Source organism: Amblyraja radiata, chromosome 12 (genome assembly GCF_010909765.2).
Source record: "Amblyraja radiata isolate CabotCenter1 chromosome 12, sAmbRad1.1.pri, whole genome shotgun sequence".
NCBI classification, from domain to species: domain Eukaryota; kingdom Metazoa; phylum Chordata; class Chondrichthyes; order Rajiformes; family Rajidae; genus Amblyraja; species Amblyraja radiata.
This window is the reverse complement of record NC_045967.1, coordinates 10618957-10634134: the sequence shown is the minus strand read 5'-3', so window position 1 is coordinate 10634134 and position 15178 is coordinate 10618957. Positions and strand designations below refer to the sequence as shown.

The 15178-nt window shown below is 43.2% G+C and overlaps 1 protein-coding gene across 2 annotated transcripts in view; it reads right to left on the bottom strand.

The window, feature by feature from the left end:
• Window positions 1–15178, bottom strand: part of tmem255a (transmembrane protein 255A) — a 52103-nt gene that overhangs the window by 22085 nt on the left and 14840 nt on the right. Inside the window, exon 4 of one of the 2 annotated variants that reach the window (XM_033030213.1) lies at window positions 4950–5039. The exons of the other annotated variant lie outside the window; for it this stretch is intronic. Coding sequence (XP_032886104.1) covers window positions 4950–5039 — 90 coding nt within the window. The remainder of the gene's footprint in view (window positions 1–4949; window positions 5040–15178) is intronic. 2 annotated transcript variants of the gene reach the window in all.

Sequence of the window (15178 nt, the reverse complement as noted above, 5' to 3'; positions counted from 1 at the left end):
TTACCCAGCAGACAATAACCAAATCTGGAGGCCAAGTCACTGGATGGATTTAAGAGAGTTAGATAGAGCTCTAGGGGCTAGTGGAGTCAAGGGACCAGGGTTCGATCCTGGCAATGGGTGCTGCCTGTATGGAGTTTGCACGTTCTCCCCGTGACCTGTGTGAGTCTTCTCCGAGAACCGGTTTCCTCCCACACTCCAAAGATGTACAAGTTTGTAGGTTGACACAAAATGCTGGAGTAACTCAGTGGGACAGGGAGCATCTCTGGAGAGAAGGAATGGGTGACGTTTCGGGTCGAGACCCTTCTTCAGATTTAAATCAGCATCTGCAGTTCTTTCTTACACAAGTTTGTAGGTTAATTGGCTTGCTGGTCGGTGCAGACTCAGTGCGCCGAAGTGCCTATTCCCGGGGCTGTGTCTCTAAACTAAAAAAAACTAAAGATGCTTACAGAAAAATTATCTTCGTGCTACCTGGAGAATTGGATGCCTTACACTTCCAAGTTTGATTTTACAGGTTGATCAAACAATCCAACTCCAGAGGAAATAATTCAACTGCCACTTTTATACGTATTTTCCCTACTTCTACATTAGAAACATCTTTGTGATAGCCAAGACATCTCCAGAGATTCAATCTACCCCCTCCATGGAGATGTCTAGTTTCTAACACATTCTTACTACATCAACTTGTTTTGTAACCCCTCAACATTTTTCTCAGAAATGTGATAATCTTCTCATGAACAAATCTAAAATATACTTGTGTCTGTAAATAATCACTCAAACATATTCTTGTGGCCCCAACAAGTCATTGTTTCAGGGTCACTTGATTCAACAGTGCAGTCGTCAATTACTAGTACTACACTTCTCCACTGAACAGTATGGAAAAAAATAAATTCACTGTATTTACGTACACGTGACAATAAAGTGTAATTGATCCATTGTAATTCAGCATTATTCTTTATTTAACTTCTCTAGTACAGTTTAGTATAATGATACAGCATGAAAACAGGCCCTTCGACCCACTGATCCACATGCACCATCAATCACCCATTCACACTGGTTCAGTCTGAAGAAGGGTCTCGACCCGAAACGTCACCCATTCCTTCTCTCCAGAGATGCTCTCTGTCCCGCTGAGTTACTCCAGCACTTTGTTTCTATCTTCGATTAAAACCAGAATCTGCAGTTCCTTCTTACACACCAGGTCTCCACCAGTTGCATCAATATGCCCCACTTATGCTCAACAAAGTTGTTAGCTGAGATTATTGCACAGGAGTGAGGGAGAAAAGGTAGACAAAATGTACATTCTACTCAGCAAAGCAATTAGGAATGAACAATGATTGTATTAGGGGATTTAGATTATGCATTCATAAAATGGGATAAGAACATAGGTAACGGAAAAAAGAGAATCATAAACCTGATTGCAATCTGCAGTCTTTTTTCTGGTGGCATGATGGCGCAGCGGTAGAGTTGATGCTTGACAGTGCCAGAGACCCAGGTTCAATCCTGACTATGGGTACTGCCTGCACGGAGTTTGCACAATCTCCCCGTGACCGCATGGGTTTTCTCCGAGTTCTTTGGTTTCCTCCCACACTCCAAAGACGTACAGGTTTGTAGATTAATTGGCTTTGGTAAAAATAATAAATTGTCCCTTGTGTGTGTAGGATAGTGTTAATATGCGAGGATTGTTGGTCTGCGCGGACTCGGTGGGCTAAAGTGCCTGTTTCCTCGCCGTATCTCTAAACTAAACGCAATTTATTCGAACGTCTACAAGGAAGAAACAGCAACTCATCTGGTTATGGGGAACGAAACAGCATCCAAAGTAAAGATGTATAAAATCAGGAGGGGAAATGATAGAGTGAATAAACAGAGTCTTGTACTCAGGATTGGGGAATCAAGAATCAGGGGATATAGGATTCAGTTGAGAGCGGCAAGATTTAATACGAACCCGAGGTGCAACATTTTCACTCAGAGGATAGTGGGCATATGCAACTAGTTCATGTTCATAAGTGATAGGAGCAGAATCGGCCATTCTGCCCATCAAGTCTACTCCACCAAGTTTAGTTGCCAGAGAAGGTAGGTGAGGCCGGTACTATAACAACAATTAAAAGGCATTTGGACAGGCACATGGATAAGAATGGTTTAAAGGGATATGTAACAAAGGCGGGAAAATGGGGCTTGAAATGGGGCATCTTGTTCGAGTTGGGCTGAAGGGCCTGCTTCTGTGCTGTATGATTCTACGACTCTAACTTCCATTTCAGAACTCCTTTTACAATATCACCATGTCTAAAAGCACTGAACAGCCTATCATGAAAATCTGAAATACCGGAGTTACTCCAGCACTGTGTCTATTTTTGTAAACCAGCATCTGCAGTTCCTCGTTTTCCATACTTCTGAAATACAGACGCTGTTTTAATGTGTATTAATGAGAAACAAGGAGACAATTCTCAGACAAGCAACAAAGCAATAATAACTTGGTCACCAGTTTTAGTGATCTAAGAGAAAGTGTTGACTACGACAATGAGAATTCAGCAGAGTGTGATTCAGGTAAGTGCCTGTGAGTCCTGTCCTTGTACAGCTAATGAGTAATAAGCTCACGTATCCCTCCAATCCACTGTATACTGATTGATTCTCCTGCATCTGTACTGACGAGCTAGATTAAATCTCACAGAAAGATCATGTTCCAATATCAAAACAATTAAGCTGGTGAGTGATCTTCAGGCAGTGTGTATGCAGGGCCGGTGCTAGGAATTGCGGGGCCCAATTAGAAAATTGATGGCGGGGCTCCTACTCTAGAAAAGTAAAAATTTATGTATGTTTATATTTCGTGTAGTATGCTCGTCTTTAACCAAAAAAAATATTAAATGCTTGATATACTAAAATTTTGAAAAACTATATGAAAGTGTCACACATCTAATAAAATGAGTGGCACTTTGAAAGATTGAATGTGTGTGTGTGTGTGTTTATGAGTGTTTGCGATTGTGTCTCTGTCTGTGTGACTGAGTGTGTGTGTTAGTGTGTATGCGTCTATGGCCGACCTTAGGGGGTTTAAACGGTTTAGAGATGTTTAGAGGGCTCCAGATGGGTTCAGGTGTGTTTACAATTGTTTAGAGGGGAATAGGGGGGGCTAGAGGGGGTTTAGAGGTGTTCAGAGAGTCCCAGAGGGGTTTAGAGACGTTATAAGCCCCCCGTGAGAAATTGTAATTCTCTGAAATTGAAGATAGACATAAAGCTGGAGTAACTCAGCAGACAGGCAGCGCAGCGACTCTGGAGAGAAGACCCTTCTTCAGACCGAACTGAACTCGCGTCGGTGAGAGTACTTGTGATTATCTGAAGAAGGGTCTCGACCAGAAACGCAACCCTCTCCCCAGAGCCGCTGCCCGTCCCGCTGAGCCACCTTCAACTTCAGAGCCAAACAAAAAACACAGAGTGCTGGAGGAACTCAGCAGGCCAGGCGAATGCCTCACCAGCTGAGTTTCTCCAGCATTTTTGTCTACCGCTAAACGTCAATGATTCCGGGAATGCTGAGGGGACAGGGTGATAGAGAGGGAGTAGGAGAGTTAGAGAGAGACGAGATGTGGAGCAGGAGAGAGAGCGCGAGAGAAAGAGGGAGGGAGAGAGTGAGCAAAAGACAGAGAGACACAACGTGGGTCGGTAGGTGAATGACCAACCTGCCCACCAGGAAGAAGCCCCTTCTCGCGGTCCGGGGCCCTCACTCATGATGGTGAGTTAAATGAAATTCTCAATGTGTCATCGATCTACATTCCTCAGTAATGTAATTGTGTTTAAACAAGTATTAATGACGCCGCGTGAATTTTATTCAAAGGAACACGGCGTCATTAATACTTGTTCAAAACACAATAACATTTACTGAGGAATATGGATAGATGCAGATTCATGACATCGCATAACAAGGTGTTAACTACTTACCGTTAAGAAGTGCTAACAGCACTAGTTAACAAATCGTTTGTGTATGATGGCCGTGCAGCGGTTGTTATGCATGTTCGTTTAAAAAAAATCCGGATGGCGAATTAAAAAAAAATCTTTATTTAACAAAGAGAATTCGTATTTCCGTACGAAATACTGAACATTAGTGCGGGGCCCCCATTAGGCGCGGGGCCCAATTGGGAGCAATCGGTCAAATCGGCTTAACGCCGGCCCTGGTGTATGAAATGATGCACTGTATATTAGCAATCCAAATTCAGATTGCTCCTTAGATTGAGACTAGCCGGAATAAAATTACAAAAACTATGTGTCTGCATAATAGATGTACAAAAGCAGTATTTAATTTGCCTCTAAGGGCTTATAAAAATGTGTGCAATTTACAAGGATATGATGTAATGAGTGGGAGAGAGTGTATTAGCTTGGAGTTCTGAATGTACAGGATTGAGACCATTTTCATTCAATTATTTAGCAGGATGATGCACGGGCCACAGCTTCTTCGCGATTATCTCACATAAACATATAAATCCTAAACTGTACAAGCAGCTGTTTTCACTGGGGATGCCCCTTGTGACAGCGTGTTAACATTCTTAATAACCAAGTGCCTATAAGTCACAAAAGGACAAAGTCACTTAAAACATGGGATTGTATGAAAAACAGACACAACTAATTCACACTGGAAAGAAGACACAAAGTGCTGGAGTAACTGAGCGGATCAGGCAGCATCTCTGAAGAACATGGATAGGCGACGTTTTGGGTCGGGATCATGACAGGAGTTCTGCAAGATCTTCTCTCACTGCTCCCTCTGTGATTCCTGCTGCTCTCCTGCTCTGTGAACGTGGAAGGGTCCCGAGCCGAAACGTCACCCAGAGATGACCACGTTCTCCAGAGATGTGGCCTGACCCGCTGAACTACTCAAGCACTTTGTGTCCTTTTCTGTAAACCAGCATCCGCAGTTCTTTCTGATTAGCATTGAATCTCCAGGAACACAGCATCAATAGAAGAATTATACTCACAATGTGTCTGGCAGCAAATACACCATCAACAATGGCACAGCAGAAAGACGCCACTACACCAAAGCTGATGAACACAATCGACGCCACCAGCTAAAAAGACAGAATGCACATTCAATGCAAAATGCAGACTTTACTTTCTGATTTTTACCTTCATTTTGAAGGGCACACAATGCAATGGTTTGCAAAACTAATCCAAATTATGATGTGTCAGGCAGCATCTCTGGAGGGCATGGATAGGTGATATTGCGGGTCGGGACCCTTCCTCAGACTGACTGTGGCAGGGGCGAAAAGACCAAGCAAAGACCAGGCGCCTGTCTTGCCGAACTCATGTGCTCGGTCCACTGCGCCCCCCACCCCCCACCCCGTCAACATTGTTTCACCTCACTTAGTGTTTGCTGTTACCATGTCCAGGAACATTTAAATTACTATCTGCAAGTTGAGAAGAAGTGAATCAAAGCTCTAGCCTGTCGTAATTAGTCTGCCTGATAGTCAAGTCGACAGAAAACAAATCGTACAGACGTCTATAATTAATGAGTATTTGGTACCATTCAAAATATGATGTCATCATGAAACGAAGGTCCTGGTTTAAACAGATCCTGGTCACAAGAGTCCTGGTAATTCTTTAATGCATCAGATACTGAGCAATCAGAATTTTGGTAAGCAATGCAAATCGTTGAATTTCTAAATTGTAACGGGTCAAATTATCTTCGTACAGAGATTGAGATAAAATGACATAATCTATACTGTTATAATTGACCTTGAATTGAAGCTTAATGATCTAATTTATTGCCTCAGTTTCGAGATGCTGACCTTAAACCCATAGCTTGCTCTTTTTTTAATATCCATTAAGCCATATTGGACTCTTGGACATGATCCAGTCCTTGATTACATAGCTTGCTCTGCACAAATTAGTCTAACGGTTCAGCAGAAATTTGTTGTGGGATGCTTTGCTGTACTAATGCGACCAAACTGTTCCAAGTTCTGCCTCGGAGTTGTGTCGGCAGTTTGCAATGCATTAATGATTAGGAAGCTCATCTTTGCAAAGGCTGTGCTAATTGTGGTGTAAATGGGAACAAAATCTTTCAACAGATTACTGGGAAACAAGAAGCAGGAAGTGTGGTTTATGCCACTTTGTGAACCAAATTTTTGCAATGCTTTGGCCTCTATTTGGATTGGCGCAGCAGTAGAGTTGCTGCCATACAATGCTCGAGACCCAGGTTCAATCCTGACTACAGGTTCTGTCTGTACGGAGTTTGTACGTTCTTGTCATTGGACAAAAGTGATGAGAACATTTATATCGAAAAGATGCATTTATTTATATGATAACATTATCTTAGACTTCTTTCCTTTCTTACTTATTACAAAACAGGAGGTAGTTATTTGCTGACTCCCAGCAGAACAATTCTAGGGCAGCACAGTGACACAGCTGGTGGAGCTGCTGCCTCACAGCGCCTGAGATCCTTACCTCGGGGACTGTCTGTCGTTCTCCCTGCGACCGTGTGTGGGTTTTTCTACGGGTGCTCCGGTTTCCTCCCACACCCCTAAGATGTGTAGGTTAATTGGCCTGTAAAAATTGCCTCTAGTGTAAGGAGTGGAAGCAAAAATGGGATATCATGGAACTGGTGTGAATGAGTGATGAATGGTCAATATGGTCCCGGTGGGCCGAAGGGCCTATTTCCATAATGTGTCTCTAAAATAAAATTCCATTTGTCCCATTCAATATCTCCTTATTTTCCCAGCAACTTATTCTCTCTCACCTGTGCTCAACTTTTAATTATTTTGCAGCATTCTTCTGCTTTAGGGTAATTCAATGTAGCCAATCAACCTTACAGCATACTTTTGAAAAGTGGAATAAAACCAGAATATGTGAGGGTGAACCCAGGTGGTACGAGGAATAGTGTGTAAACTCCACCGGGAACCCAAGGTCAGGAGCTGTGAGGCAGCAGCACTACCCGCTGTGCTACCATTACATGTTCAGTTTAGTTTATTGTCACATGTACCGAGGTACAGGAAAAAGCTTTTGGTGCATGCTAACCAGTCAGCAGAAAGACTATACATGATTACAATCGAGCCATCTACAGTGTACAGATACATGATAAAGGGATTAACGTTTCATGCAAGATAAAGTCCAGTGGTCGGATTAAAGATAATCTAAGAGTCACCAGTGAGATAGATGGTACAGGACTGCTCTCTAGTCATTGTTAGGATAGTTCTGTTGCCAGATAACAGCTGGAAAGAAGCTGTTCTTGAATCTAGAGCTATGCTTGTTCACACTGCCGTACCTCTTGCCTGATGGGAGAGGAGAGAAGAGGGTGCGACTCGTCCTTGAATATGCTGGTGGCCTTACCGAGGCAGCGTGAAGTGCAAATGGAGTCAATGGATGTCACTGCATCCTGTCACCATGCCGTATCTCCAAACTAAAAAAAGATGCTGCTTTATCAATGGGTCAGATTCCAACTCCCAAATGCAAGTTGATTAAATCTATATACGTTACCAATTGGGGAACAAGACTGTGTGGCCAGTTGTTATTATGTAGGCAACCGAGGAAACACAAATTATGTTGTATAGCAGCAACACCAGCATGCATAATGTATCTTTTAGGGGAGGCAGATATTGAAGTCAAGCCACTGCTTGCATTCCATTCCCAACTACATTGATGGTGGGAAATTAGCAGTCTGGAATTGTGGATGAAAACATTTGTTCCTTGAAGAACTCTAACCCAAACAGAAGATGACACAAAGTGCTGGAATATCTCAACAGGACAGGGGGGGGGGGGGGGGGGGGGGGGTTGATAGGCAGATGTTTGGGCAAAGGCCCGAGTTGAAAAACAGTAAAGTTTGAAGAGTTGCAAATTATGAAGCCATGTAGATAAAAGGGGAGGGACAAGGGAGGAGGCGGGGGGGGGGGATGGTGATGGTGAAGAAGAAATGGGGGTGTGGGGGAGAAAGGGAAGGGGGAGGTTTCGAGGTTACCTACATTTGGAGAATTCAATGTTGATACCGGTGGGTTGTAAGCTACCCAAGTGGATGGTGAAATACTGTTCCTCCAGTTTGCATGTGGTCACTTCCTATCCTAAACCTAACACGTATGGGCCTTTCTAACAATCTGATAGCTTTGTAGCTTTGACTCTGCATACTCTAGTGTGTATGAGTATAAGTCTACCTTTATGTGGTGAGCATACCATGCTATAAATGAGCTGCCCGAGGTGGTAGTTTAGGCAGTGACAACAATGAGTATAAGTATAAGTGTGTATGAGTATAAGTGTACCTTTATGTGGTGAGCATACCATGCTATAAATGAGCTGCCCGAGGTGGTAGTTTAGGCAGTGACAACAATTAAAAGACACTTGGACAGGTACTTGGATAGGAAAGGCTTAGAGGGAGATGGGTCAAACATGGGCAAATTACGCTTCCTTAGATGGGGCGTCTTGGACAAGTTGGGCCGAAGGGCACGTTTCCATGCTGTATGACTCAATAAGACTATGATCTGTTGCTGAAACAGATCCTGGTGTTCAGATTGTGAAGAAGTTCAAGGAGTGGAAGCAGAGAACCATTTGTCTAAGTTACACAACATGACCAGCAAAGGATAAAGAACAACAAAGCAGAGGAGAGAGAGCAAGGTGATATTACTGCTGGTGACAGGATCAGAGATGCATGAAACATTATTGGGTCTACCAGTACCCCAAATTGTTGCTCTATCCAATGTCTTTGGAATTTACTGAAATAATTCAAATGTGGTGGGTTATACCAGTGGATCTCGCATTGATGCAGCAAGGGGTGTGATGTGATGTGAAGTAGTTCCTCAGGACATGAAGTTCAGGCAAGTTCAGTGAAGTAGTTCCTTCAGGCCCATGAAGTCAGTAACGATGGCATGGTCTTTATCATCAAGACCAAGTCAGGTGAAAGCAGAGAGTGGATTCAATATAGGATAGGTGCATTACATTGAGGTGCAAGTTCTGGAGAAACCCAACAGCTGTTATAGAAGGTAGCAGGGAGCCAAGTGTACAGTATTGGACAGGCAAACATGGTGGAGTCAGGGCAGAAGTAATGGAAATGGGACTTCACAACAGTACTCCCACCAAACATGAAACATATGATGAAGATGATACATTTAAGGGCACCAGATCAGATTAGGAAGCCCCTATACCTATGAATGAAGTCATCATGACGAGGTGCCCAGTGATGGGATGAACATCTACTGTGGTAGATCAAGATGGTGTAGAACATAGACTCTGCAGCACAAGAACAGACCCTTCAGAATCACATTCCTACTTAGGAATAAGATGTGGATCATAAGACAAGAGTAGAATTAGGCAACTTAGTCCACCAAGTCCACTCTGCCATTTGATCAAGGCTAATCTAATCTTCCCTCTCAACCTCATTCTCTTGCCTTCTCCCTTTGACACCATTACTGATCGAGAACCTATAAATCTCCACATATACGGTAAATACCCAATGACTTGGCCCCCCCACCTGTCTGTGACACTGAAGTCCACAGATTCACCTTCCTCTGGCTAAAGAAATTCCTCCTTATAATTTTAAAGATGCGTCCTTTTATTCTGAGTCTGTGCCTTCTGGTCCCAGACTCTTCCACTACTGGAAACACCCTGTCCGCATCAACTCTAACCAGGCCTTTCAATATTCGGTAAGTTTCAATGAGATCTCCCTTCATGACCAAGTTGTGGCTGAATCAGACATTTGGGTATCTGCGGAGGTGGTTGGATGTAGCTATCTATCATAGTCATCGTGAGCTATATAGTGTAGGAAGGAACTGCAGAAGCTGGTTTACACTGAAGATAGACTCAAAATGCTGGAGCAACTCAGCAGGTCAGGCAGCATCTCTGGAGAAAAGTCAAGATCCTTATTCAGAGTAAGAGTCAGGGGAGCTCTGACACTCACTCTCAGGAAGGGTCTCAACGCGAAATCTGTTTTTCTCCAGAAATGCTGCCTGACCCACTGAGTTACTCCAGGATTTTGTGTCCACATTGAGCAATAAAGTTGCAGATGTGATTATGGGAGCAAACTGAATTGTGTCACTTGCATTGATTGAATGGTATTGAAAGGAGGAGACCCAGAAGCCAATCACTCTCGGTCTGAAGAAGGGTCTCAATCCGAAACGTCACCCATTCCTTCTCTCCAGAGATGCTGCCTGTCCCGCTGAGTTACTCCAGCCTTGTGTCTATCTTTGGTTTAAAGCAGCATCTACAGTTCCTTCCCGCGCACTCTCTGGTGAGTGCAGGTTGCCAATCAGATGGGACTGGAAAACCTCAAGACCCATGTTCAGGGGAGCCAGGCTGCCGTTTAAATGAGCTAATTGTGGGAAAGTGAGCTCATGGCTACAATGATATGGTGCGAGGACAGAAAGGAGTAGGAATTCACAGAGCAGCTTTTTAACGAGTTGAAGGCGTATTTCAGAAACACTGGGAGATTTAGCTGGTGCAAGTGGTTTTTGAGCGATTCAATGCAAGCTCTCTGTAAAACGTGAACAAATAAAAATCATTAGATGAGGCTAGGAGGTTCATAGGGATAAAATGACGATCTTCAAGAAATGTTGGAATAGTGATAAAAGTATAAGAATATGGGAAGGAGGAGTATATCTTTTCAATTCACATCTACCCAATTGTGGACATTGGACTTTCCCTGTGGAACTGTTGCGCTACAATGCTGAGGACTATATCTGGAACTCTGTATCTTCCCCTTTGCTCATCCTATTGTACTTGAGTTTGACTTGATTGTATATATGATATGTATTATCTGATAGCATGCAAAACAAAGCTTTTCATTCTACCTTGGGTCGTGTGACAATAACTGTCTTTTGCATAAAGGAACACGAGCAGCTGATTAGAAAGGGGAGCTTCATGGGATGGGCTCAGGGAAACATTTCCAACAATATTGGGTAGGACAAAGAGCAAGGCAATGTCAGAGCAGGAAGTTAAAATGGTGGTTGAGGGGAGGAAGCAGAAAGATAATGCCAGGTGTGGTTGTAAAGCACTGGTTGTCAAAATCTGCTACACAAAATGGAGCTGCTCACCTCAAAGCAATCTTCAAGGATGCCATGGATATTGGCATTCTCGGCTCCTCTTGGGGTCTAGAGTCTTGGAAGGTTGCATTGATTGAACTTGAGAAGGAAGCGAAAACAGTAAATGCTGGAAACTCTCAACAGATCAGGCAGCATCTGTGGAGAGAGAAACAGAGTTAATGTCTCAGGGCAATGACCTTTCATCAAAACTTGGGCTTTCAGGTCATCAACCTGAACTGTTAACTCTGTTTATGCTCCAGCAAAGCTGCCTGGCTTTCTGACTGTCTCCAACACTTTCTGCTTTTATTTCAAATTTCCAGCATCTGCAGCTGTTTGCCTTTTTGAGGATGAGATGGCCGTGGCTTCAATGTTGGACTGGAACCAAAATACAAGATGTATATAACGGTAGGGCACTGGTGTCTGAGAACATGCATGTCGCTGCTGGTTATGTGTGTATGGTACCAAAAAATGTAAGGAGATGATCCCTTGTTGGGAACAGAGTCTCTTCCTGCCATCAGTTTTATATTGGTTGAGAAAGGCCTTGACGAGATTGTACCCTGGGTTGGGATGGGGACTACAATGGTGAAATAATACACCAAGAAAACATCTGTAATGAACATATTTGACCTCATTCACTTCCAGAAAATTGCTGCCTTGTCAGGATCATTGCTGAAAATCTGACATTGAGATTAGTGATGGTGCACGGAAGACTAAAGTGCTTTTTCATTGGCAATCTAGTCGTTCTTAAGGGATGTCAGCTATAGTGATCCATCTGGCAGTGCCACTGGGTACCCGATCTAGCGGACATCTCAACTGAGAAGGGGAATAATTAAAACCTGGATTCATCTCTATATCAAATTATTTGCTGCAGTTGTGAATTTCAGCCAAGGTTGTGATTACTGAGGCATCTGCCCACCCACTGTGACTCCAGTAACTCGTCAGCAACTTTCCTCAACCATGCAATGCTGTGGACTTGGCTTCCCAGTGCCGTGCGAGGACAGCTGTTGGGACTTGCATTTGACAGCAGATGTTGTTTTTAATATACGACACATACCATGGCAATTTATTGACAGCCAAACATCCAGAAAGAGCATCTACACCAATCCCATTTTCCTTAATGCTCATAACCATCTGGCCATGCCAATTCATGAACGTCTAAATTATTCCTCAAAGCCCCTCTAAACAACCCTGCCCTTTGCCTTAAGCCTCTGCCTTTCATTTTTGTACACCTCTGCCATGACATATATCTCTCTGCCCCCCCAATAATCTTGTTGACCACAGTCAGGTCCCCACTTGTCTTGGGAAAATAAACTTAGCATTTCCAGTGTCCCCTCCTCACTCCATCCCAGGCAAAGTGCCGGTGAATCTCCTCCTCATCTCTTCATTGAAATTATTTCCTCCCTATAATTTGGTGTCTAAAAGGCCTTTGGGAGGATGTTGGTGTGCTGCCTTCCGGAATAGATGCAGTCTTTCGAATGAAGAAACTGTCATTGAGATGCGGGGGGGAGGGAGTTTTGGATTTATGTTCATTGACCATGAAGGACTGGTGACATATTTGCAAGTCAGGATGGTGTGCGACTTGGAATAGAGCTTGCAGGTTAGATTAGATTAGTTTGTCATATACATCAGACTGCGATAAACCTGTACCACTTGTCCTTCTGGTGAATCAGGATGCATGGTTGGGAGTACATTAGCATAGTGCGAACTCCATCATCAAGTTCGCTGACAATACCACTGTTGTGGGACGCATCACTGATGGGGACAAGTCAAAGTACAGAAGTGAGATCGACCGACTGACCAAATGGTGCCAGCACAATAACCTGGCCCTCAACACCAGCAAAACCAAGGAACGGATTGTGGACTTTGGAAGGGGTAGGATGGGGACCCACAATCCCGTTTATATCAACAGGCGGATGGTGGAAAGGGTCAAGCGCTTCAAATTCCTGGGCATGTATATCTCTGAAGATCTTTCCTGGTCCGAGAACACTGATACAATTATAAAGAAAGCTCATCAGCACCTCTACTTCCTGAGAAGATTACGGAGAGTTAGTATGTCAAGGAGGACTCTCTCTAACTTCTATAGGTGCACAGTGGAGAGCATGCTGACTGGTTGCATCGTGGCTTGGTTCGGCAACTTGAGCGCCCTGGAGCGGAAAAGACTACAAAAAGTGGTAAACACTGCCCAGTCCATCATCGGCTCTGACCTCCCTTCCATCGAGGAGATCTATCACAGTCGCTGCCTCAAAAAGGCTGGCAGCATCATCAAGGACCCACACCATCCTGGCCACACACTCATCTCCCCACTACCTTCAGGTAGAAGGTACAGGAGCCTGAAGACTGTAACGCCCAGGTTTGGGAACAACTTCTTCCCCACAGCCATCAGGTTATTAAACTCGGCTCGGACAAAACTCTGAACATTAATAGCCAATAATCTGTTTATTTGCACTTTATCACTTTAATTATTCATGTGTGTATACATTTATGCAATGGTATATGGACACACTGATCTGCTCAGTATTCATGCCTACTATGTTCTCGTGTGCTAAAGCAAAGCAAGAATTTCATTGTCCTATCAGGGACACATGACAATAAACTCTCTTGAACTCTTGATCTCAAAGCAATGACTAACAGTGGCCTGAAACGTGTTTTACTTTCAAAATGCTAGTGATACACAATTACAGCTGAGGTCCAGTTGAATGAAATGGTTGAGCAGCAGACAATTGGGCTAAATATGGGCCAAACATAGGCAGACGGGACTAGTGTAGATGGGGCACCTTGGTCTGAGTAGGCAAGCTGTGCCAGAAGGCCTGTTTCCATGCTGTATGATTCTATGACAATTACAGAGAGAACAGTCTGTTATTATTCTCATAAAGGTCATTGATGTAATATTAACTGTTTCTTTCCCCACATACTGTATGCTGCTTGACGTAGCATTTTCCAGATGAAGGGCTCAGACCCGAAACATTACCTGTCTATTTTCCTCCACAGATGCTGCACGACTGACTTCTCACATCAGCATGTTTCGTTACTCACACCATCCGCAGAATTTTGATTTTAGGTCCGTCATTGTGACTTGACTTAGGCAAGATGATCACTTAACTGCAGTCTTGGTATTCCCAGGAGTTCGCTAATTAATCAGCTCAATATCCTTCCTGAGATTAGGTTTCCAGAAATGTATACAATATTATAAATAGTACAACAGCCTCTCTGGATGTGCACTCTGTTCGTCTGTTAATGTAACCCATGCTTGATGTACCATTTTTAAAAAGTCACATACAATACCGACAGCTTCACATGTTCATTTATCAAAAGCCCTGTGGGAGGGGAATTGCCTCTATTAATAATTTTTGGTATAATAAAAAATCAATTTAATCTTCAGCACAATTCTATTTCCGGTACAATCAATTTCACCCAACATCTGCTAAATCAGCTCAAGTCACTGCTCCATTTAAACATCATCTCTTTGCCCCTTTATTTCAATACCAATTATCTTACAACACGTTGCATCAATCTCCTTTTGTCTAGATATCTAATAGATCTAAGTCCTCTAAATGTGCTTGCAATATTTCTAATTACTTAATCCACATCATTTTGATATTCAGCGTATATCCTGAGACAGTTTACCATACCTTATCTAAATCATATACATACTTTAAAAACGACGATAATAAATTGGCAATACTTTGACAATACTTGACAATACTTTGCCAATTGCCTTGCTTCCACTCTTTTTAAACCTCATTTATCTCCAACTCATTGTTTTTCCAAAGTCATATCCTGTAGTTTGTTTAGGAAGGAACTGCAGATGCTGATTTCCACCAAAGATAGACACAAAAAGCTGAAGTCTCGACCCAAAACGTCAACCATTCCTAATCTCCAGAGATGCTGCCTGTCCCATTGAGTTACTCCAGTATTATGTGTCTACCTTTCTGTACTTTGTTATTTGTCCCTTTCCCCCCTCAGAAAACATTCAAAAGCTTTCCAACAATCAAACATGCATTAAATGCAGTTTCCCCAACTTCAATGTTAGCAATGTCAAACAAAGAACTCCTTCAAATCACGTATTCACGATCTCTCTCTATGCAGTCAGACAGAGTGGTGGAGAACATGCTTGGTACATTCACCTACATCAGTCAGGGCATTGAGGCCAAGTGTTGGGAAGTCGTGTTACAGTAGTTTCAAGATGTTGGTGCAACCTCACTTTGAATATG